A 21,546-nucleotide genomic window follows, 5' to 3' on the forward strand; every position below is an offset into this window, starting at 1 on the left:
TGTAACAGTCATCAGCTGTGCGTCACCGCCACTTTGGTCGGGGGAGGGTGGCTCTGAAGCAGAACAAGCCCCCACGGGCCTATTACGTTTTGTACATTTTGAAAGATGATGATGCCACTCTGTCTGTCTTATCCTTCCCTCCCAGGGGATGGAATGACTCACAATTCCTCAACTGAGCCTGTCAGCTTTCCATCAGGTTAGGGTCCAGGAGGAGGCACACAGCTGTAGGGAGACCCATAAAGAGGTCCAGAACAAGAGCTGCTCAGCAAGCACTGGGGCCTCCTAGCTCAGGGCCAGCCCCTCCAAGGCCTCACCAACCATAAGGAGCTGGCTTCACCTTGGGCTGTGGTGACACCCTGATCTTGTAGGCACCCAGATCCCTATTACTTCTTTGGTCCCTATTTGGGCCTCCCTACCTGTTGGCACACTTATGGCTCTCTTCTTGCCAAAGAGATCCACAAATCCCCAGGTGCGATACATCACCGACTCCATTCCCAATGCTGTTCCTCACTCTTAATAGTCTACCTCAAAGCTCAGAAAATGCAGAGGAACGCCTTCTCCCATGATATGGGATGGTAGCTCACAGCACTTCGGGGAAACGACACTGGTTATTCTATGGAGATGTTATGTAATAATGTCATCCCCACAAAGAACTCACTGCCTCAGAGGTTTTATAAGGTGGTGATTAAAAATTTGATTCGCCATAATCTCCCACATCACTTCTTTAGTTTCCACTCCAGTGAACCACTATTTAACTAAACGTTGTTCCTGGGGACTCAGACAAATTGCCAGCAGCCACAGGTCTAATGTAAGAGCAGCTCCAACTGGGAGCACTTACCTCCCAATCTCCACCCCCAAGTGACTCCACCTCCTCCACTCTAGCCAGCTCCTCCCAAGTCTAGAGGTTGTAGATGAGACCGAGAGTACAATGTATGAGCAGAAAGTATCAATGTCTAATCTGTTAAGATGTGAGTCTTGGCTGGGTGTGGTGGTGCACGCCTGTAATCCCAGCACTTGGGAGGCAGAGGCAGGTGGATCTTTGTGAGTTCAAGGCCAGCCTGGTCTACAAAGTGAGTCCAGAACAGCCAAGGCTACACAGAGAAACCCTGTCTTGAAAAACAAAAACAAAAGAAAAACAAACAAACAAACAAAAGAAGATGTGAGTCTTGGGCCATTGAAATGGCTCGGTGAAAGTACTTGCTGAGCAAACCTGACAATCCGAATTCAAACCCTGAAGCCCACAAGGTGGGGAGAAAGAATTGACTTCCAAAGACTGTTCTCCGAACATCTGTGCAGCGTGGCCTGTGTGTACACACACATATGCACACAAACTAACACAATCGCTCAATCAACATTTTTTAAAAAAAGGATATGGGTCTTTGACCTGTAAGTGTGAATAGGCAGGATCTTGGAACTGGGACAATCCCATTGCTGCCTTTCTGTGTTGTTCAAAGCCTGCGTCATTGGAGACTTTGCACCTCTGGGTTTGCTCAACAATGGCGTTTCGCTGTTAGCCTCAGTTTTTCTCTGAGGGTCGCAGGTTTATACCTGCTACTGCAGCTGTACACTGCAAGTCAGATCCATGGAGAGTGCTCCAGCTCTCTAGGGCTCATTGTCTGCTCCAGCCTGCAGGCGTTAGCCTCATAGTACCATGCCCCATCCCAGGATTAACCCCTCCGATCATTGTCAGGGCAACTGTAACATGATTTAGGAGCTTGTTCAAAATGTGCAACCTCCAGGGGCCCTAGATCTACTGAATTAAGATAGGAGGAGAGGAAAGGAGAGAGAGACACATGTGTACAGAGAGACAGACAGAAACACAGAAAAAGCATTCACACATTGGCTGAAGAAGCTGTGTGCTTGACAGTGATTTCAAACTCGTGTACTCATCACAATTTCCAGAAACATTGAGACCAGTCTGGGGCCTGGGGGTTTAGCTTAGACAGCTGACTTTTCAAGCTTTCCTGGTGATTCCAACAATCAATGTGAGATAGGCTTCCAGAAGAAACTTCCTTTCCAACATCTCCAAAGAGTAGACACCATAAGCTCAAGGAGGCAGCGATCCATTAGACCAAAATTATCAGACACTGGCGCTGGGCTTTCACTGTGACAAACGGGAGACTTTTGGGAAGGCAGGAACTTACCTTAATCCCCGCACTTCGACATTTGCCCACAGCATCCGGCACAGCAGTTCGAGGAGGGTCGATCATGGATATGAGGCCGGTGAAACACAGGTTCTCCATGGGGAAGTTTAATTTATCTGTATTAAATTGGAATCCCTTCGAGAAGTTGCTAGGTAGGTTCAAGAAGCAGAATCCTAGAGAGAGATGAAGGGTTCAGCAGTCATCCGATATGTGTCCCCCGCCACCCCCCCAATACCCTCAATTCTTCATCTCGCAAATGCCCGTCTTGATGTCATTCTTTCAAAGCTGTCAGCTCCTCACCCAGCACACGCTCTCCCATGCCTCCCAGTTCTAAGTAGGCGTTTTGGAAGTCTGTCCTCATTTCCTTGTCCATGGGGTACTCCTGACCATTCAGCATAAAACTGGAGCAAAAATCCAGGATCCTCTCGGGAGCACCCTTCATCATCAGCATGTGGGAGTTGTCTTCCAGAAGGTGGATGGACATCTACGGAGAGACGATGTGGTGATAGAGACGGCTGGGGAGGGTAGGAGGGTGGGCCAAGCACAAACAAATGAAAACTCTGGGGAAAGTTTTTGAAGGTTAAGAGGATAGATCACACCATCCTCTGTTAGGCCAGATCAGACTCTGATTGGATGGCTCACATGAGCTCGAAGATGTTCAAGGTGTCCAAGAGCCAGTGTCCATATCTTATCTGCTTAGTGCTCAGCTAAGGCCACTCGATCCTGAAAAACTTTAGTTCCTTCCATAAAGAGTTTAAAAAAATTTTTGTCTTGGTTGCTTTATCATTTTTAACGATTTATTGACTTTTATTTTCTGTGCTTTGGTGTTTTGCCTGTATGTATGTCTGTGTGAGGGTATCAGATCACTTGGAGAGTGTTGGATTGTACCCAGTTGTGAGCTGTCGTGTGGTTGCTGGGAATTGAACCCAAGTCCTTCTGACAGAGCAGCCAGTGCTCTTAACCTCTGAGACATCTTTCCAGGCCCCTTTATTAGGTTTTTATGAGAGCTGTAAACCAAAACCAAGACCCAAAAAACCCAAACTGTGAAACTGAAACACAGATTCTAAATAATTTCCTCCCTGGAGCCACTCTCTTAAGAGGCAGGAGATGCCTCTGGGAAACCCTTCCTAAGGTTTGGTGTCTGACGAGGGAGGGTAAGGTGTGTGTTTGTGAAAAGAATCTGCAGAGACTACAGTGAGCAGAGGGGGCACTCAGATGGCTGGGGGTTTTGCTGTTCCCTTGGATCTCTGATCTATGAAAAGGCACCCTGTAGAGTTCCTCTTTTCACTTATAGGAACTGCCTGCTATGACCACTGCTGGAGACAGAACCAGCAAACTGAAAGAAACTGTGGGAACACAGGAGGCAGCCAGACTGCACTTCCCGGATGTCGAGTGGGGTGAGCCACTGGCCCGTAAAATGTGGTCACAACTGATTTGTTAGACAATGATCAGTTATGTCCAAGATACGCCTAAGTGGTTAAAAGGAAGAACCTTGTTTAAAGGTGGAAGCTGTAGGATTAACAAAGCTCAATTGTTTCAGAGCTCAGTGAGTATTTGTTGAGTGAATAAAAGGCTCAGGTAAACACAGAGGCCCTGATACTACTGCCTTGGTCACAGGGAATGAAAACCTTGGTAGAAGGTTACACATAGGGCTTACAAGATGGCTCAGCAAAACAGGTGTTTGAGGCCAAACCTAAAGACTTGAATTTGATCCCCGGCCTGATGGTAGAAGGAGTGGACCTGCTTCTTCTACAGACTGTCCTCTGCCTGATACATGGAATCTATGACACTCCCTTCCCCAAAAGAAATAAATGTTTCGGTCAGTCCTGGTGGCAGATGATTTTAATTCTAGCACTCAAGCAGCAAAGACAGAAGTCAGTGAGGTCAAGGCTGAGTTCCAGGCTATGTAGAGAGATACTGTGTCAAAGCCTTAAAAAAAAAAAAAAAAAAAAAAAAAAAAGAAAGAAAGAAAGAAAGAAAAGAAAAGAAAAGAAGGAGAGGCAAAAGAGATAAGTGGGGTTTATTGTTGTTGTTGTTTTGTTTGTTTGTTTGGCTGGGCCTTATTATGTAGCTCTGGCTGCCCTGGAACTTATTATATAGACCAGGCTGGACTCAAACTTGCAGAGATCCACAAGGCTCTGCCTCCTGAGTGCTGGGATGAAAGGCATATACCACCATACCTGGACAAAAATAATTTCTTTGTTGTTAAGATTATATAAAGAGCAGGGTGGTTGGGGGTGCATGCCCTTCATCCCAGCACTCAGGAAACAGAGGCTAGTCTGGTCTACACAGTGAGTTCCAGGGAAGCCAGGGCTACATAGTGAGACCCTGTTTGTTTGTTTGCTTGTTTGTTTTTAAAAGATTACATAAAGAGGGGCTGGAGAGATAGCTCAGCAGTTAAGAGCATTGGCTTCTCTTCCAGAGGACCCGAGTTCAATTCCCAGCACCTACATGGCAGCCCACAACTGTCTGTAATGCTAGTTCCAAGGAATCTCAACACAGACATACAGCAAAACACCAATGCACATAAAATAAAAGTATTCTTTAAATTATATAAAGAAGATAGGGAAGTCAGAAATGCACAGACTACAGTCTATTTGATTTCCTCTTCAGAGATGGCAAGAGACTGACAGGCTAAGTAAGACACATTCCTTTCAAAGACTGGCGCCTCTGCCCTTGGAGCAAGCTAATTATAGCAGTTTACTCAAAGCCTGTCAGAGCTAGCGCCTGCTGGAGCCAATTCCAGTGGGCTTGTCTGTCACACACCATGTACCACAGAGACCAGTTCTGCCCCTTGAATGATGTTCGGTAGCTCAGAGGCACTCATATGATAATTTGGGGGGAACATGGTTACATTCCAACAATGTCATGAATATGTTTGACTTTTATTTTTAACCACATGGATGGGAGAGTTCCTAATTCATCCAAAGGCCTTATGGTCTGCCAAGCCACAAAATTCCTGTCTGGTTAGTGAGGCCACCAAGTGTCAGAAAAAATGGGAATAAAGTTTGCAGCTTATTTGCAGATCTGGGTTTACTACAGTGACTAAGACAAGTTTAGACGGGAAATGTGGATGGATCTATTAATCTCTAGTGTTCCATCAGAAAGGACAAGTAATTGGGCTTTAAAACGTTGTATGGCCTGTTATTCTGTTATGTCTGAAGACAGAAGGTGAAACTGACTTAGGAGTCTTATCTCAATCCTGAATCACTCTCTCAGATGCCTGGTCTTCGTGGAAATACAAGGAATCAGAGGAATCATCGAGGGAGAAGACTGGCCTAGTTGGCTCCAGCCGTGGCATGTTCTCTGCTTCTTACTGAAATCTTCCCTTTGAGGTTGGCTTAGATTTTCATCCCCCCCATAGGTTGTTTTGGCTTCTTTTCTTCTTTCTTCTTTTCTTTTCTTTTCTCTTCTTTTCTTCTTCTTCTTCCTCCTTCTTTCTTCTTCTCCTCCTCCTCTGCCTTCCCCTTCTCTTGCTCCTCTTCCTCCTCCTCCTTAAGACAAGGTTTCATACTATATAGGTCAGGCTTACCCAGAACTCAGGGTAATCCTGCCTCAACCCCGTCCCGGCTGCTGAGGTCATAGGCATGAACCACCATGCATAGCTTCTCTGGATTTTATTGTTGGTGCCACCGGCCATTACTCAGCCTTTCCCTCTCCTGCTTGCTTCTTCCCAGATAATAAATCAACTTGGCCTTTGAAAATGAAAACTACAAGGCAGGCATGGTGGCTCATGCCGTTAATCCCCAACACTGGGGAGGCAGAGGCAGGTGGATCTCCGACTTCGAGGCCAACCTGGTCTAAAATGAATTTCAGGATAGCCAGGGCTACACAGAGAAACACCCTGTCTTGAAAAACAAACAACAACAATGAAGAAAAATATGACACACCTGCTGGCAACCCCTAACTGTCTCCCTCACTGATGGTTGTTGCATTAGGAACTTCATGGAGGAAAAGGGGATAGTTGATGGTGAAGCAAACGTAGTGCCTTGTAGATGCAGGGGTCCATGGCAGTTCTCCTGAGCCATTGCCCTGCTTTGAAATCCAGCTGGAGGCAAGGGCGTAGCTGCCCAGCTGATGAGCCTAGCCAGTGCCCGCCCTCCCTTCTACTTCTACCTTTGTCAGCTTTGTACCTGGTATTTGTTGGTCGAATTGAAGGGGATCTCCGCCACCTTGGGGTTTTTCTGTCTCATCTCTTCCACAGGGTTGTAAGACTGCTCGATGAATTTGAGGAGGGCTGACTCAGAAGCATCCCCTGTGGTTGCCCGCTGCAAGGATGGATGTGTATATAGTAAGTCCCAGAGCCCAAGATTTACCTGTGCTCTCAAGGAGAGAGGCAGAGTGGGGAGGGAAGGGTGTGTCTAGCAAAACCACTCAGGGTAGAGAAGTGACTTTTTTTGGGAGAGGGCAGGTGGTACTAGTCCCAGAGGTGCCCTCTTTCCACGTAAACTCCATACCTTAGCTATGGGAACCGATTCCTGATGAGGCTTAAAGTAAGCTCTGTTACAGAGGCCAGCGATTTGAGCCAGATAAAACCAGGTGTCCGAGGACTTGGGAAATGTTTTCCCTAGGGAAGAAGGAGGGGAGAACTGTAAACGCACAAGAGTTTAAACCAAGGGATTAGACTTTGAGGGAGAGGTCAGTAGGGAATTTGAAGGTTCAAGGTCACTCTCAGGCACATATGGAACTGAAGGCCAAATAAACAGGAGGTTATTCATATTTTCATACCCAAATACTGCACTGAAGCTCTTTCCCCCCGCCCCCCCAAGACCAGGTGTGTGCCAGCACTGCCCGGCCTCCTCTCTTCACTCCACTTCCCAGTTCTCTCCTGTTTGTCTGGAGTCATCTCTCCTAACACTCCCTACCCCCAAATCCTCCTCCTCCTGGCTACCCACACCACTATTCACCGGTAGTCTGCTCCTCACTGGTGTCAGCCTCATATATAGTCTTGTCAAACCACAAGTGAGCCACGGTCATGCGGTTCTGGGTGAGCGTGCCCGTCTTGTCCGAGCAGATGGTGGACGTGGAGCCCAGCGTCTCCACCGCCTCCAGGTTCTTCACCAGGCAGTTCTTGCGAGCCATGCGCTTGGCGGTCAGCGTCAGGCACACCTAAAAAGCCACCAAAAGAGGAAAGAATGCATGGTCGGGGAGGACTGCTTATATTATTTTGCTTTGGGAATTTAATCAATTTTATTCCCTTTTATCCTAAACCGGTCTTTAGAAGCCCCACCTGTGATTGGCATAAAGGATACAGAGGAAATGTTTTAAATACATGCCTTCATCGGAATGTCAGTTACAGAGCACAGGCTCCTCCCCAGGAACTAGATGAGATTTTCTATTCAGTAGCCTCTTTTCCATCCTGGCCAATTCCTCTCTCTCAGATTCCCTCTCTCCAAGGACCACATAGATGGGTAATGTTTGATTATGGTATATAGTGCTATGTAAGAGCGGGGCATTTTGCCAGCAGTTTCAGAAAAGTTTGGTCGGGAGGGCACAATGAGAGCACTGGGAAAGAATGTCACAGTACTAAAAAGCCCTTGAGAAACCATTTAAACCAGAAAAGTTTTGTCAATCATAAATTGAATGCAAGGATTTTGTTTTTGTTTGTTTGTTTTTCTAGACAGGGTTTCTCTGTGTAGCCTTGGCTGTCCTGGATTCACGTTGTAGACCAGGCTGGCCTCGAATTCACAGAGATCCACCTGCCTCTGCCTTCCGAGTGCTGGGATTACAGGTGTGCGCCACCGTGCCCAGCTGCAAGGTTGTTTTTAAGAACTAAAAAATTATTATGCTGTGGATATCTAAGTATAGAATTCCAATTATGGAACTGTAATTTATTTACATTATGGCACTAGTCACTGTGTTTTAAAACTAGTCCAAACATGCCCTAAATGTTATTTGCATTTCTATTGTAAGAATATTAAAAAACAGGAGCATACCTAAACAAGTTATTAGTAAGATGAAGAGCTAAGACCATTCCCCATAGGAGGACTGGTTAGGGAAAGAGGGATTACCTGGGGAGTCTGAGGGGATGTGATGGCTACCATAAAAAGGGGGTGAGGCTAAAGCAGACTTGACAGGGAATTGACTGATTTTGGTTGAGAAAGCTAGGATGAAACTGGGAATCACAATCTGCTCAATATGATGAAATTGAACTAAGTGACCTTAGAGCAAACTGTGCTGAGACAAAGAGGAGCTGTGTTCTCCATTCTCAGAAAAAAACAAAACAAAACAAAAACAAAAACAAAAAAAAACCCAAAACGCACAATTCTCTTTCATGGATTTTATAGGGGACATTCAGCATTGGCTCAAAGATTGGATTTAAATGGCCTTGAAGTTCTTTCCAGTAGGATTCTGTAATTTCAAATTAATCTTTCCCTAGAAAACTAATGAATACTTAGGCCTGTAGATCTTAAGTGATTTGGCTAAGTTTGACAGCTGATGCCTCTGAGACCGGACACACTCCTTTCCTCTGTTGCATCTTGCTTCCTCTTTCACCAAGGAGAGAGAGAGAGTAGTCACAGAAGCACAGTGAAGTCAGTGTAATGCTGGGAACTAAACTGCTTCCGATGTCTATATACATCTCAGGAGTACCATACACTGAAGACGTTCAGTGACAACAAAAGAGATGCTAAGGATTTCATTTCTCTAGGGTCATTTGTTTGCCCAGAGGCCACCCAGCCTTGTTTACTCACAGTGACAGTGGCCAGGAGCCCTTCAGGCACATTGGCCACAATGATGCCAATAAGGAAAATGACAGCATCCAGCCAGGAATAGCCCAAGATAAGTGAGAGTGCAAAAAAGCTGACACCAAGGAAGACGGCGACAGATGTGATCAGATGAATGAAGTGTTCGATTTCGGCAGCAATGGGGGTCTTGCCCATTGACAAGCCGGATGTCAGGGAAGCAATTCGGCCCATCACTGTAGAGTCTCCTGTAGCAATCACAATACCCCGGGCTGTTCCTGTGAAGGGAGGAAGACACTGTAACATCATACTGTGGTAAAGCGAGAAATGCCTGGATCAGTATCTCCACCCCAGTTACTGACATTGATTTCCAAAATCCTTAGATTGTATTGTTATGAGAATCTGTTGTCATCAGAGTTGTCCCCTAACACTTTATAATTTCTGGAGTGATAGGAATATTGGGCACAGACCTTCCAAATTCCATAGAATTCCTAAGATGTTAAGATAACCTTTTGTTTTAATGAGACAGCTCTTGGTTGGCAACTCACAGGATGGGAGAGTTGCCAGGGGAACCAACCATGTGATTACATGGTGGTCTTTCAGCTCTATAGCCCAACTACTGAGAAGGAAAGAGAGGCTGAAGGTTGAGTTGATTTCCAATGGCAAATGATATAATCGGTCACCCATGGGTTTTGAGAGCTTCTACACTGGCAAACATATGGAGGTGTCTGGAGGCTAGCACATTCACGAGACAGAAAACTCCCTACCCCTGCCCACATACCATGCCCTTATGCATGTCTCCCATCTGCCTGCTCACTTGTATCCTCATCTGTAGTAAGTGGGAAATGTAGGCCAAGTGCTTCCCCTGACTTCTGTGAGTCTCAAGGAATGAGTAATGGGAATCCCAGGTCACAGTCAACCTATCTGAAGTATGGATGACAGCCCATTACTTGGATTGGAGACCAAAGTAGTGAGAGTCCCATGGGATTGAGCCCCTATCTGATGCTGTTTTACGGTAGTTAAGGTAAAAATTGGACTGAGTTCTGGGGAACTAACTGATAAGGAATCCCTACAGTAGGACATAAGATTCTTTGCAGACAAAAAGTAAGGGTGCAAGCTTTAGCCTGCAGAGCAGGCTCCTCCTCTTGGCTTTCAACAAAGACCTCTCCAGTCCTCTGTCGGTATTTGAGAAGCTCTGCCTGAGGAGCCCCCTCCCTGCTTTTCTGACTAGAGCTAGTCTGACCTCTGCTGGGTAGCACAAGCCATAACATTGGTGCCCAGTGCTTTCCCAGGGCCTTTCCCACCAGCCCTTCTCCCCACCCAGAAGGGCAGCTTAGACACCTTGGTTGACTCTGTCCTCACGTAGTACAGGACGTTCATCCATAAACTTCAGACAAGGTTGTTGAAAACCATTCTTTCTGCTTTACCACAGTGCCTGTCATTCCTACCATTCAAGTCATAGAATTATCACAGAAAGAAACTCAAGGACAGAGATTTTTGTGTTTTAGAAGCGGAAGGGCACAGGGCACAAAGGTCAACTTTTTAAACAAGTAGCTATTTTCCCTGAGATAAAGTGCTATGCTCCCCAAGGAAGCTTGGTTTCCTCATACTTAACACGGGACGAAACACAGCCCAGATGTTGTGGGTTTTACACCTAGCAACCCAGTATTTGAGAGACTGAAGCTAGGTGATTGCCCTGAGTTCAAGACCAGCCTGGGCTACATAGTGAGTTCTAGGTTAGTGTGTGCTACAGTGTGAAACTTGGTCTAAAGAAGAGGAGGAGGAGGAGCAGGAGGAGGAGCAGGAGGAGGAGGGGGAGGAGAACAAGATCAAGAACAAGAACAACAAGAGGAGGAGGAGGAGGAAGAGGAAAGGGAGGAGAGAAGGAAGAAGAAACAAAAATGTGAAAGCAAATGTCTCCTAAAGAGCCTAGAACAAGCTTGAACATATGGTAGACACTAAACTTCATTCTTGCATTAGGTGAATAAAGGATTTCCTGAAGAATCAGTGTAAAATTATACATGTGACTCAGCAGGAGCAGCTCCCACAAACAAGAAGCATGAAGCAGCTGGGTGGGGGTGGGGTGGGTGGGTTGTGTGTGTGTCTGTCTCTGGTTCTAGAATCGCCTTCAGCCACAGTCCAGGAGCATGGACTGGAGGGGTAACTCAGTGATTGAGAGCTGTGAATGCTCTTGCGGACAACTTGGACTTGGTTCCCAGAACCTACATAGTGGCTCACAGCCATCTGTAACTGCGGTTCAAGGGTATCACCTTTTCAGAGCTCCTTGGGTTCCTAAATACATGTGGTATGCACACACACACACACGCTGGATCAGGCCAGTACTATGGGGCCACAGTGTGGAGTCTGTGCTGTGATGCAATATTCACCTTCTACACAGTTGGTAGAGAAGAAGATGAGGTTCCGCGTCTCCAGAGGGTTCTCATGGGTGCAGTCAGGGCTGCGAGACTGGGGTTCTGACTCCCCAGTCAAGGAGGCATTGTCTACCTGGGATGAGAAGGAGAACAGGTTAAAAGGCAAGCACAGGACTAAGGAGAGATTCATTTATGAAGGCAGCATCACCTTATCTGTCAGAGCCATCACATTAACATACAGGGATGAGCAGATGTACTCCTGGACCTCACTGCATCACTTCCAAACCACCCTCATCACCACTCTCAACGTTCTGAGTAATAAGATCAATTTTGTTTTTGTTTGTTTGTTTGTTTGTTTGTTTTTTCTGTAAAAAGCCCAGGTCTTTACCACACCTTAGAACCAGTACCTTAGGCTCCCTCCTATAGCTTTCCACATCTCCTCACCTTACATCCTTGTGAAAAGATAACCCTGATATCAGCAGGGATTTGGTCTCCACCCTTCACTTCTACTAGGTCTCCCAAAACCACATCTCTTACATTGATTTGCATCTTCTCGCCTTCTCGAATCACTAGAGCTTGCTGTAGGAAGAAAATGTAGGGTGATTACACAGCCTCCTGACGGTCCTATCCTGCTCCCACCCTTTCCGTCTATCTGCATCCTCTGTGTTATCCACCATAATAGCCTTGGAAAGGTCTTTGGCAGACTGCGTATTTCTACCATTGCTGCCTGCAGTACCTTTGCAGTGTGACTGGTGGCCTTTCCATTAAGAGGTGGGATGTCTTTGCCCCTAAATGTAGACTTGCCTGTATAATTTTTTTTTTTACACTTTTTATTTTTAGCCCATAAGATATTAGCAAATGTGGTACAAACAAAGGTTTAAAAAAAATTCATGTACAGATAGAGACCCACAGTCAAACATCTGGCAGAGTTTGGGGAATCCTGTAGAAGAGGGGTCAAAGACCACAAGAAAATCCACAGAATCAACTCACCTGGGCCCATAGGGTCTCACAGAGACTGAACCACCAACCAGAGAGCATGCATATGACTGACATAGGCCCTTGTGCACATAGGTTACAGTTGTGTTGCTTGGTCTTCATGTGGGACTCCTAACAGAGGGAGCAGGGGCACTCTCTGACTCTGTTGCCTGCCTTTGGGACCCTTTCCCCTAACTGAGCTGCCTAATGTAGGTTCAATAGGAGAAGATACAATGCACTTAGTCTCACTGCGACTTGATATATGAAAGGCCTACCCAAGGGAAGCCTTTCCTTTTCTGAAGAGAAAGGGAGGAGGAGTGGATGGAGAGTGGGAGGGGGGGAAGAGGAGGTGGGGGGAAAGGCTTGAAGAAAAGGAGGGATGGGAAATAGCAGATCTGGATGTAAAGTAAGTAAATTAATAGAAAAATTGTTCATGTTAAGGCTTGCCCCCCTGTTCCTGGGAACCCCTCTGTCCCATGAACAAGCCAGAGCTCCAAGCATCCCAGTCATTTCAACCCAGGCTCCAGAGGAGTGAAGAAAGTTATTGTATATTTTTACCTAGTGGAAGCTGAAGTCAGGTGCTATCACAGCAGACATTGACCACCCAGACATAGAGCTGTGACAAAATCCATGTTTGGGGTGGCATATTAAGCAATTGGTGCTACCTGATAAGCTCCAAGCTCCTAGTCAAAACTCTTAGTCAAGGAAAAATTTAAATTATGTTGACATTAAAGGGAGATGAAAATTGTAGGCTACAAGGCTAGAACACGATAAGATTGTTGTATAATTTTGGAGACTTTTTTTTTTAAGCTTCTAGGCTTGCATTTAGGAGTTCCAATATGCTGCCATACTATTTCTAGATACCTTTAAACATTCAATTTGAAAACAAAATTTAAATGTCAGAAAAGCTTTGGTAATAAAAACGGGGACAAGTATACACAACTTTTACCTATCTTCATCCACTAACTTTTCATCTCAATGGCTTTGTCCTTTTCTGTCTCTAAGTTATACGCACCATGACAATTTATTCTAAACACTGTGTTTTCTAAGAAGTTTATAATCTTCTTTCTCTTAAAAAAAAAAAAACAACATTTTTTTTTCTCTTCAAGACAGGGTCTTTCTGTATAACCTTGGCTGTCCTGGACTCACTTTGTAGACCATGTTGGCCTCAAACTCACAGAGATCTGCTTGCCTCTGGCTTCCCAACATGTTGAAATTACAGGCATGCACCTCCATGCCCATCAAAAAATATTTTAATTTTATGTGCATGTATACATGTGCACCATGTCCATGCCTGGTGCTTGTGAGGTCAGAAGAGAAGGGAGGTGAGGATCCTTTGAAACTGGAGTTACGGGTGGTTGTAAGCCACCATTAGGGTATGGGAACTGATCCCAGATAGGTCCTCGGCAAGAGCAGTCTTAGGCTTTCTATTGCTTAGGGTTTCTATTGCTGCGATGAACACCACAACCAAAGTCAGCGTTGGGAGGCAAGGATTTGTATCACTTAAACTTTTCACATCACAGTCTGTTATCCAAGGAACTCAGGAACTCAAGGCAGGAAACTTGAGACAGGAACTGATGTAGAGGCCACGGAGGAGTGCTGCTTAGAGCCTTGATCCTCATGGCTTGCTCAGCCTGCTTTCTTATAGCAGCAAGACCATCACTGTCCACAGTGAGTTGAAACCTTTCATGTCAGTCATCAATTGAGGAAACATTATCCACAGACCAATCTGGTGGGGGACATTTTCTCAACTGAGTTTCCTCTTCCCAAATGTCTCTAGCTTGTGTGTCAGGTTTACATAAAAATCAGCCCACACAAACAGCAAGTGCTGTTAGCTGATGAGCCGTCTCTTGGCCCCTAGATTATTCTCTTATACAATACAGTGACTGGTTTCGGAAGGTTTCCATTGATTCGATACTCGCATCTACTTTGTACATTTCAGCTTTTGTCACTTGACTCAGAATGTCTTTTGAGGCGCTGTCTCCCAGCACAGCATCAGGCCCAGGGCCTATATCGTTACCAGGATATCCACAGTGCCTTATCTTTTTTAGCTTCTTTGAAACTGGACCACCACCACAGCTTCATTGGCTTTAATGTCAGCCTACCCACTGGTCTATTATCTGAGTTTGACATTTTCTCTGGGCCATTTCCAGGCCCCCTCATCACTGGCTTCACTCGGGGAACCCACCCTGTTGTGACAGGGAACCAAATGATTATACAGCCGGTCACAATCTGTACCACTTCTCACTAGATCCTCCCACACAGGTCCTACCTACCTGAGGCACCATGTTCTTAAAAGACTCCATGATCTTGGAGCTCTTGGCTTCCTGGTAATACGAGAAGCAGCCAGTAATGAGGACCACAGCAGACAGTACAATACCCAGGTACAGCTGAAGGTTGGGGGGAGGGGGAAAGTGTCATTAGCGCATCCTTTTCTCCCTCTTCATCCTCAGATAGATTGCCAAGGTAACAGCTTCCTCTGGGTGGAGGCAGTCATAAGACTGAGTTTGTAGGGCAGAGGGGCTGAGAGGAATCTGCGACAGCACTGGCACTCTTGGCTTCTGGATAATGAGAACCTAAGCTACTGTGTTGAGTGGTCAGAAAAGTCCCAGACAGAGAATTTGAATCTTCCACTCCTCCAATAGGTAGAGAGGTGGATAATGAGCCAGACAAAGTGAGAGATGTGGAGAGGTTGACGGTCTGTGTAAGAGAAAGGGGCTGCAAAATGTTGGGCTGATGACTGGGTGAGAGAACGGATGGAACAGTGGCTCTTAAGGAGCTGAGCCAGAAACTTTCTAGCTAAGAGTTTCAGGGGTCCAAGATGGACCAGGAGCTTCCTTCCCTAGAAATTTCTGAACTATTAGGGATTTGGGCTAGAAGACTTCGGGAGCTCCAGGCAACAGGTGTTTCAGAGGAAGTTAGCAGAGACTAGACTGGATGGTACTAGATGAGCAAGCTCACGTTATCTTTGTTGGCTTCTTCTTGGTATTGCATGTTGATGCCATAGGCCAGGAAGCAGAGAATGGCGCCAGTCCACAGCAAGAGGGCGAAACCACCAAAGAGTTGTTTGCAGAACTTGACCCACGCTGGAGTGGTTGGAGGAGGGGTCAGTGTATTTGGTCCATTTTGAAACAGAATTTCCTGGGCAGTTTTGAGGCTATGGCCCTGTGTGGGAAGGAAATAAGGATGGAGAGAAAGCTGTGAAAAAGAACCAGTTACAGCAAAGGAGGAGCAATGGCTACAGCCTCGGAAGAGGTCTCAGAACATCTTCCCTCTGTGGATTCTTCCCCTTAAGTCAGGATTTTAGAATTTGTATTGTAGAAAGGGGTGGCATTTAGCATGCTTACTTATATAGTGCTTACTTGTTTGTTCATTTGTTTGTGGCTTGGCTTACAAACCTTTTGAACTTGAATGCTTTATCTTAGGGCTTGGTCCTGAGATAGGAGCTGAAAATAGCATCATGAATAAAAATGGCTTCTTCTCAAAAGGACTACTGAGATGGTGTGGAGGGAGGGGAGGTTGAAGCAAGGCCTGACAACCGAAGTCTAATTCTTGGACTCACGTGGTAGAGAGAACTGAATCCCACAAGTGGCCCTCTGACACCCACGCTCATGCTGTGGCACAAGCACACCTCCACATATAAACACAACCAATCAAATGAAATGGTCCTTACTCTAAGAGAGCTCAAGTTGGGATGACAAACATATAGAAATGACTATATGGTACTAAACTAACTCAGGTATGATTCATGATGCTGGTAACATGTTGGCAATTTATACCTTGGCTTTGCAATTTGGAAACCAGGGAAAAATCAAATTAAAGACACCAATGCAAATGTTTTTATTCTAGCCTTATAAACATGTTTCTGTGCTTTTACCTTTATGTTATGTGATAATAGAATTACCAAACCCTATGAGCCTCTTCTCAGAAAGACTCAAGGGGCCCTCAATACTCTCTCAAGAGGTCCATGAGATTTAAAGCTTTTTTAACAACAATACTAAATCATTGTCTTCTTCAGTCATCATTGAGAATGGATGGTTGGCGCCACCAAGTTCCGGGACAGCCTGATCTACATAGTAAGGCTCTGTCTAAAAAAAAAAAAAAAAGTGGGGGGGGGATGATAAATGTTATGGTTTGGCTCTTAGATGTTCCCCAAATTACCTGATTCCCAGCTGATGGTGGTGTTGTTGCTAGGGCATTTCAGGTGGAAGAAGTAGGCTACTGGGAGGTAACCTTGAAAGGCACACTGGCATTCTTCTCCCACCTTTGTTCCATCACATGGCTTCCTTCCTCCCCTCAGCAATAGTGGAGTCAAGAGACCACAACCTAAATCTTCAACGTTGTGAGAATGACTCTTGCCTCCTTTATGTTGTCTGTCTTAAGCTACTTTTTTTTTCTGTGAAGAGACACCATGGCCAATGCAACCTCTACAAGAAAGTGTTTATCGGGGCTTACAGTTGCAGAGGTTTAGAGTCCGTGACCATCATGGCAGGGAGCATGGTGGCAGGCAGGCTGTAGCTCACAGCTTGTATCCTGATCCACATGTACATGGCAGAGAGAGAGAGCATACTGGGACTGGCTAAAACTCCAGAGCCCCAGTAACATGCCTCTTCCAACAAGGCCACAGCCCCTAACCCTTCCCAAGAAGTTGCACCAACTGAGGACAAAGTATTCAAACATATAAGGCTACCAGGCCCCTTTTTGTTCAAACACCAGATTCAAGTATTTTGTTACACTGATAGAAAGCTAACACTTCATTTTCCAAACATTTCATGATATATCCCAATAGGTTTAATACCAAAAGGTATGAGATTTTGGATTTTTCTATTAGAAAGCTAGACATTAGCTGGGCATAGTGGCACATACTTTTAGTCCCAGCATTTGAGAAGAGGAGGCAGGTAGATTTCTGTGAGTTCAGGGCCAGCCTAGTCTATATAGTAAGTTCCATGCTAGTCAGAGCTACATAGTGAGACCTTGTCTCAAAAAAAAAAAAAAAAAAAAAAAAAAAAAAAAAAAAAAACCAAAAGAAAGATAGACATAAAAGAGGTTTTATAAAATGTAAGACAACACTAATTTTTTGAAAAATATAGTTACTTGGTCAAAAATATTATTGCTCTGCATTGTCCTTGCTTGTGGCCTCAAGTCAGTGTTAACCTCTGCCCTACTCAGGCAGGTTTTTTTTGTTGTTGTTGTTGTTGGTTTTTTTTTTTTTTTTTTTTTTTTTTTTTTTTTTTTTACCTTGGTCAAGTCCACGTTGTACTTGGCACTCAGCTCATCCAAGGTCAGCTTGTGATCACTCTGAGGGAACAGAAGAGTCATGGAGGTGAGATGGTGACCTCCGGTCAAGTGCAGGGAGGGAGGAAGGAAGTGGGAAGGGACAGTCCTGGCTGTGTGGAAGGCAGTTGGGCAGAAGACGGAGGGGTGTCTCAAGGCCTGTTTGCTTTGGGTAGCCTCACCAAATCCACTTCCTTCTTTAGCTCGTCTAAATCTTTCTTCCTTGTCTTCGATTTCGACAGACTTGCAGACGTGGATTTAGATCTCAGGCTGGATCTTGGGCTTGTATTCTGCTCCATAACGTGATCTCTGGATACAGTTGGCTCGGCTTGGCTGGTGGGAGGAAAGCAAAGAGGCTAAGGGCATGAGGGTGAGTGGAAGGAAGGGCTGGGGAGCTGGAGGTAAGGGCAACGTGGTGGCAAGAGTAAAGGTCAGCCAAGGAGTGGGAGGGATAGAGAGAGGAGTCTGTGCAGCACGGGAAAGGAGAGGTGAGTCAGGGAGCAAGTCTGAGTGTCAAGGGCGGAAAGGGACGCAAACAGCTGAGTGAGTGAGCCTAGGCTCCGAAAGTGAGGGCCACAGTTAAGAGGAAGCTTGGAACAGAGGGTCCCTGGGTACCTAAATGATGAAGATGCAGGAGCTCAGCAGGTGGAAAGTGCAGTGGGAGCCGAGGTCAGAGTGAGCTGCTGGGCAGGCCTGATGTCCCAAGCCTTATGTCCTATGGGTGCCATGGCAACAGCGTAGGCTCAGCATCACAATGGGCTCATGAAAGATCTAATCAAGAATACACAAACCTCTGTCTGGGTGAGGATGACTGGAGCAGGTCCTGCCACAGAGAAAATTCAAGACAGCAAGATTAGAACAAAGTCTTTGTATGGTCTTGTGACTTCTAAGGCTAGGAATACTCCAGTTAGATGGCTCAAAAATAAATAAATAAATAAATAAATAAATAAATAAATAAATACAGTAGTGTGTATCCATAGCCTTGTTATGTAGCCCTCCCTGGTCTAGAGCTCACTCTGATTTTCTTGTCTCTGCATCCCTCAGTGTTAGGATTAGAGGTGTGGGCCACCATTTCCAACTCAGATATTGATGAATATTGAATTTATGTTTTTATTCTTGCAGATTATCTGGGGAGATAAGCTCTGTATTTGCATACTGAGTCCTCCATCCAAGTGCTGTGTGATTTTGTACAAATTGCCCTTTCTGTGCTTCCCTTTTCTGTTTAGAAAAATACCTTCTACCTTGTAAAGACGCAGTAGCAAAGCGAGGTGCTCTGCGTCCTAGCTTCTTAATCTGTATTCGGCCACACTGTGTATGGTTGTGTAACTAAATGGGGTACGTGTGCACATACACAAATTGGCAACAAAGTTTCTGATTATGCAATAACAAAAGACTAATTTGAAATCGAGTATGTGATGAGTCAGGTGTTTCTGACAGTGGCCCCTCGTGTTCTGAACACGGAACACGCACACTTGGCACTGTTGCATGGGTGCAATGAACACTGCCAGAAATAACTGTGGCCCAGTTTTGTGTGTGGTGTGTGTGTTGCATGCATGCACATGACACAGTGCATGTGTGGAGGTCAGAGGACAACATAGAGTATTTCTTTCCTTTTATCACTTGGGTTCTGGGGGCAAGAGCTCAGGCTCGGGCAGCAAGTTCCTTTACTACTGAGCTCCCCCTGCCCCCTCAGTGTTTTTACCATACAAACAACATACTGTTCTGGGAGAAATGTGATCGAAAACAACCTTTACTATTTCCATCCCATGATTCCTTGGCATTGCATTGTGCTAGCTAGAATGTTGATGGCTCGAGCTTCCTTAAAGTGAAAAAAAGTTTTTTTTTGAAAGATACATCTGCTGCTGTTGTTGCATTATAGATTTGTGAGAAACGATATTTGATCAACTCTGAAAAATATTGCTGTGCAATATCAAATATTCAGCCAAGATTTAATTCTTTATGTAAAAATAAACAAGTGCTTCCATCTCATTAGTATGTACCGTTCTGTAACAATTTCTCCAGAGAAAGGGGGTCACAAATGGAACATTTGGAGAAGCCTCGCTGCAGACAGTAACTTCCGGCATCATGTGGTCCATGTTCAATGAATAGCTTGGATTCACTATTGGTGGTTTTACATGCCTCTCACCGTTCGGTTCTTCTCAGTGAAAAATAAAAGTCTCTCATAGGATATGCCCGATGATCCCCTTACTGCACAATGTATTGGCTGGCACGATGGCTCAGTAGTGAAAGGCACTTGTTGCCACGCTTGGGGACCCAAGTTTGATCTCCAGGACCTACGTGGTAGAAGGAGAGAACCATCTTCCACAAGTTGTCTTCTACCCTTCACATTTGTGTCATGCACCTACCTACAAAAGAAGACACAGACAAGCCAGGTGTGGTGGCGCATGCCTTTAATCCCAGCACTCGGGAGGCAGAGGCAGGCAGATTGCTCTGAGTTTGAGGCCAGCCTGGCCTACAAAGTGAGTCCAGGACAGCTAAGATAATATAGAGAAACCCTGTCCGGGGGAGAAGAAGAAGAGGAAGAAGAAGAGGAAGAAGAAGAAGAAGAACAAGAACAAGAAGAAGAAGAAGAGGAGGAGGAGGAGGAGGAGGAGGAGGAGGAGGAGGAAGAAGAAGAAGAAGAAGAAGAAGAAGAAGAAGAATACATGTACAAAACTAAATGATGGGTTTCACTCCTCTATTCACCTTCTCTAGCATTTTACTAAGTAACTTGATTTTATGTGCTAATTATGTTTTAATTCTCTCTTCCCTTTCCTCCCCTCAACATCTGCCATATGACTCTCCCACTTTCCTCCAAATTCCAGGCCTCTTTTTTATTTTCCACTAATTGTTAGTGCATTGTGCTAATTATTTTTTAACATTTCATTCAAAAGGATCTGAAGCAACTATGTGTTTCTATCAATTATATTTGTTCAATTATAAGAGCACATACCTTTTTGTTATTTGACATTAATTGCACTCTGGCTGGGCGTGGTTTTGACTATAATTGTGTCTGAAAACATCTATCACTGCGCTGATGGACTCCTTCATATTTACTTCCCTCCCCAGCTGGAACAGAGGTTAGTGTCTGGGCAGTGGTGGCAGCCCACACATGTTATTAATATTAGCACTTGGAAGGCAGAGGCAGGCAGGTCTCTGAGTTCGAGGCCAGCCTGGTCTACAGAGTTCCAGGACAGCCAGAGCTACATAGAAAATTTAGGACAAAAAAAAAGTTTGTCTTTTTCCTTCAGAGACTGTCTTCTTTTTTTTTTTTTAAGAGACTGTCTTCTTTCTTTAATAAAATGAATAAGATGAATGGGGTTTTGGAGATGGCTTGGTCTGCAAAGAGCTTGTCATGCAAGCCTAGGGACCTCAGTTCAGATCCCTAGCCCATGTAAAAAGCTGGCTGTGGTGATGTGTGTGTGTGTGTGTGTGTGCTCACAGGGTAAGAGAGATAAGAGGATCCCTGGGGCTGGCAAGGCAGCCAGTCCAGCTCAACCAGTGAACTCCAGTTCAGTGAGACCTTGCTTCAAAAAATGTGGTGGAGGGCAATAGAAGATTCCCCTCATGAGCCTCTGGCCTCCACACACACACTGACACACACACACACATACACACACACACACACATACACACACACACATACACAGATACACACACACACACATACACACATACACACATTGTTCTAAATAGAGAATAAGATAATCTCAGCCAACACTCAGGAGATGAAGGAAGAGAAAACCTTGAGCTTGAAACCAGCCTGGGCTACACAGTGAGATCTTGTATTTAAAAAACAAAAACAAAAACAAAAAAGAGTAAGATAAAAGCTAGAAGTCCCCTTTCCCATCCCACAAAGTTTCCCTGTAACTGATATTAACATGCTGCCTGTCTTTCCAGTTTTTCCTATGTTTATTCAAATAGCGACCCAAGGAGAGATTCATTTTTAATCTTCACACGACCACTCAATTCTCCTTTTATTCATCAGCTAGCCAGGTGCGTCAGGCTTGTCTCTCAGCTTCTGTGTCGACCACGGCTTGTGCTGGCACACCCAAACTGAGATGCTGAGAAGCTGCTTTCCGTTTGTCTTCTTAACCA

The 21,546-nt window shown here is 45.2% G+C and overlaps 1 protein-coding gene across 1 annotated transcript in view; it reads right to left on the reverse strand.

The window, feature by feature from the left end:
• LOC127190736 (sodium/potassium-transporting ATPase subunit alpha-4) overlaps positions 1–18,215 on the reverse strand; it is a 36,218-nt gene extending 18,003 nt beyond the window's left edge. Inside the window, exons 1-13 of the mRNA XM_051147921.1 lie at positions 18,064–18,215; positions 17,631–17,781; positions 17,413–17,472; positions 15,136–15,339; positions 14,451–14,564; positions 11,644–11,778; positions 11,215–11,332; positions 8,837–9,105; positions 7,052–7,253; positions 6,602–6,711; positions 6,278–6,412; positions 2,445–2,628; positions 2,145–2,317 (exon numbers count right to left, since the gene is read on the reverse strand). Coding sequence (XP_051003878.1) covers positions 2,145–2,317; positions 2,445–2,628; positions 6,278–6,412; positions 6,602–6,711; positions 7,052–7,253; positions 8,837–9,105; positions 11,215–11,332; positions 11,644–11,778; positions 14,451–14,564; positions 15,136–15,339; positions 17,413–17,472; positions 17,631–17,747 — 1,821 coding nt within the window. The 5' untranslated portion in view covers positions 17,748–17,781; positions 18,064–18,215. The remainder of the gene's footprint in view (positions 1–2,144; positions 2,318–2,444; positions 2,629–6,277; positions 6,413–6,601; positions 6,712–7,051; positions 7,254–8,836; positions 9,106–11,214; positions 11,333–11,643; positions 11,779–14,450; positions 14,565–15,135; positions 15,340–17,412; positions 17,473–17,630; positions 17,782–18,063) is intronic.
• Positions 18,216–21,546: the final 3,331 nt, after the last annotated feature.

This window comes from Acomys russatus, chromosome 6 (assembly GCF_903995435.1).
Source record: "Acomys russatus chromosome 6, mAcoRus1.1, whole genome shotgun sequence".
Taxonomy (NCBI): domain Eukaryota; kingdom Metazoa; phylum Chordata; class Mammalia; order Rodentia; family Muridae; genus Acomys; species Acomys russatus.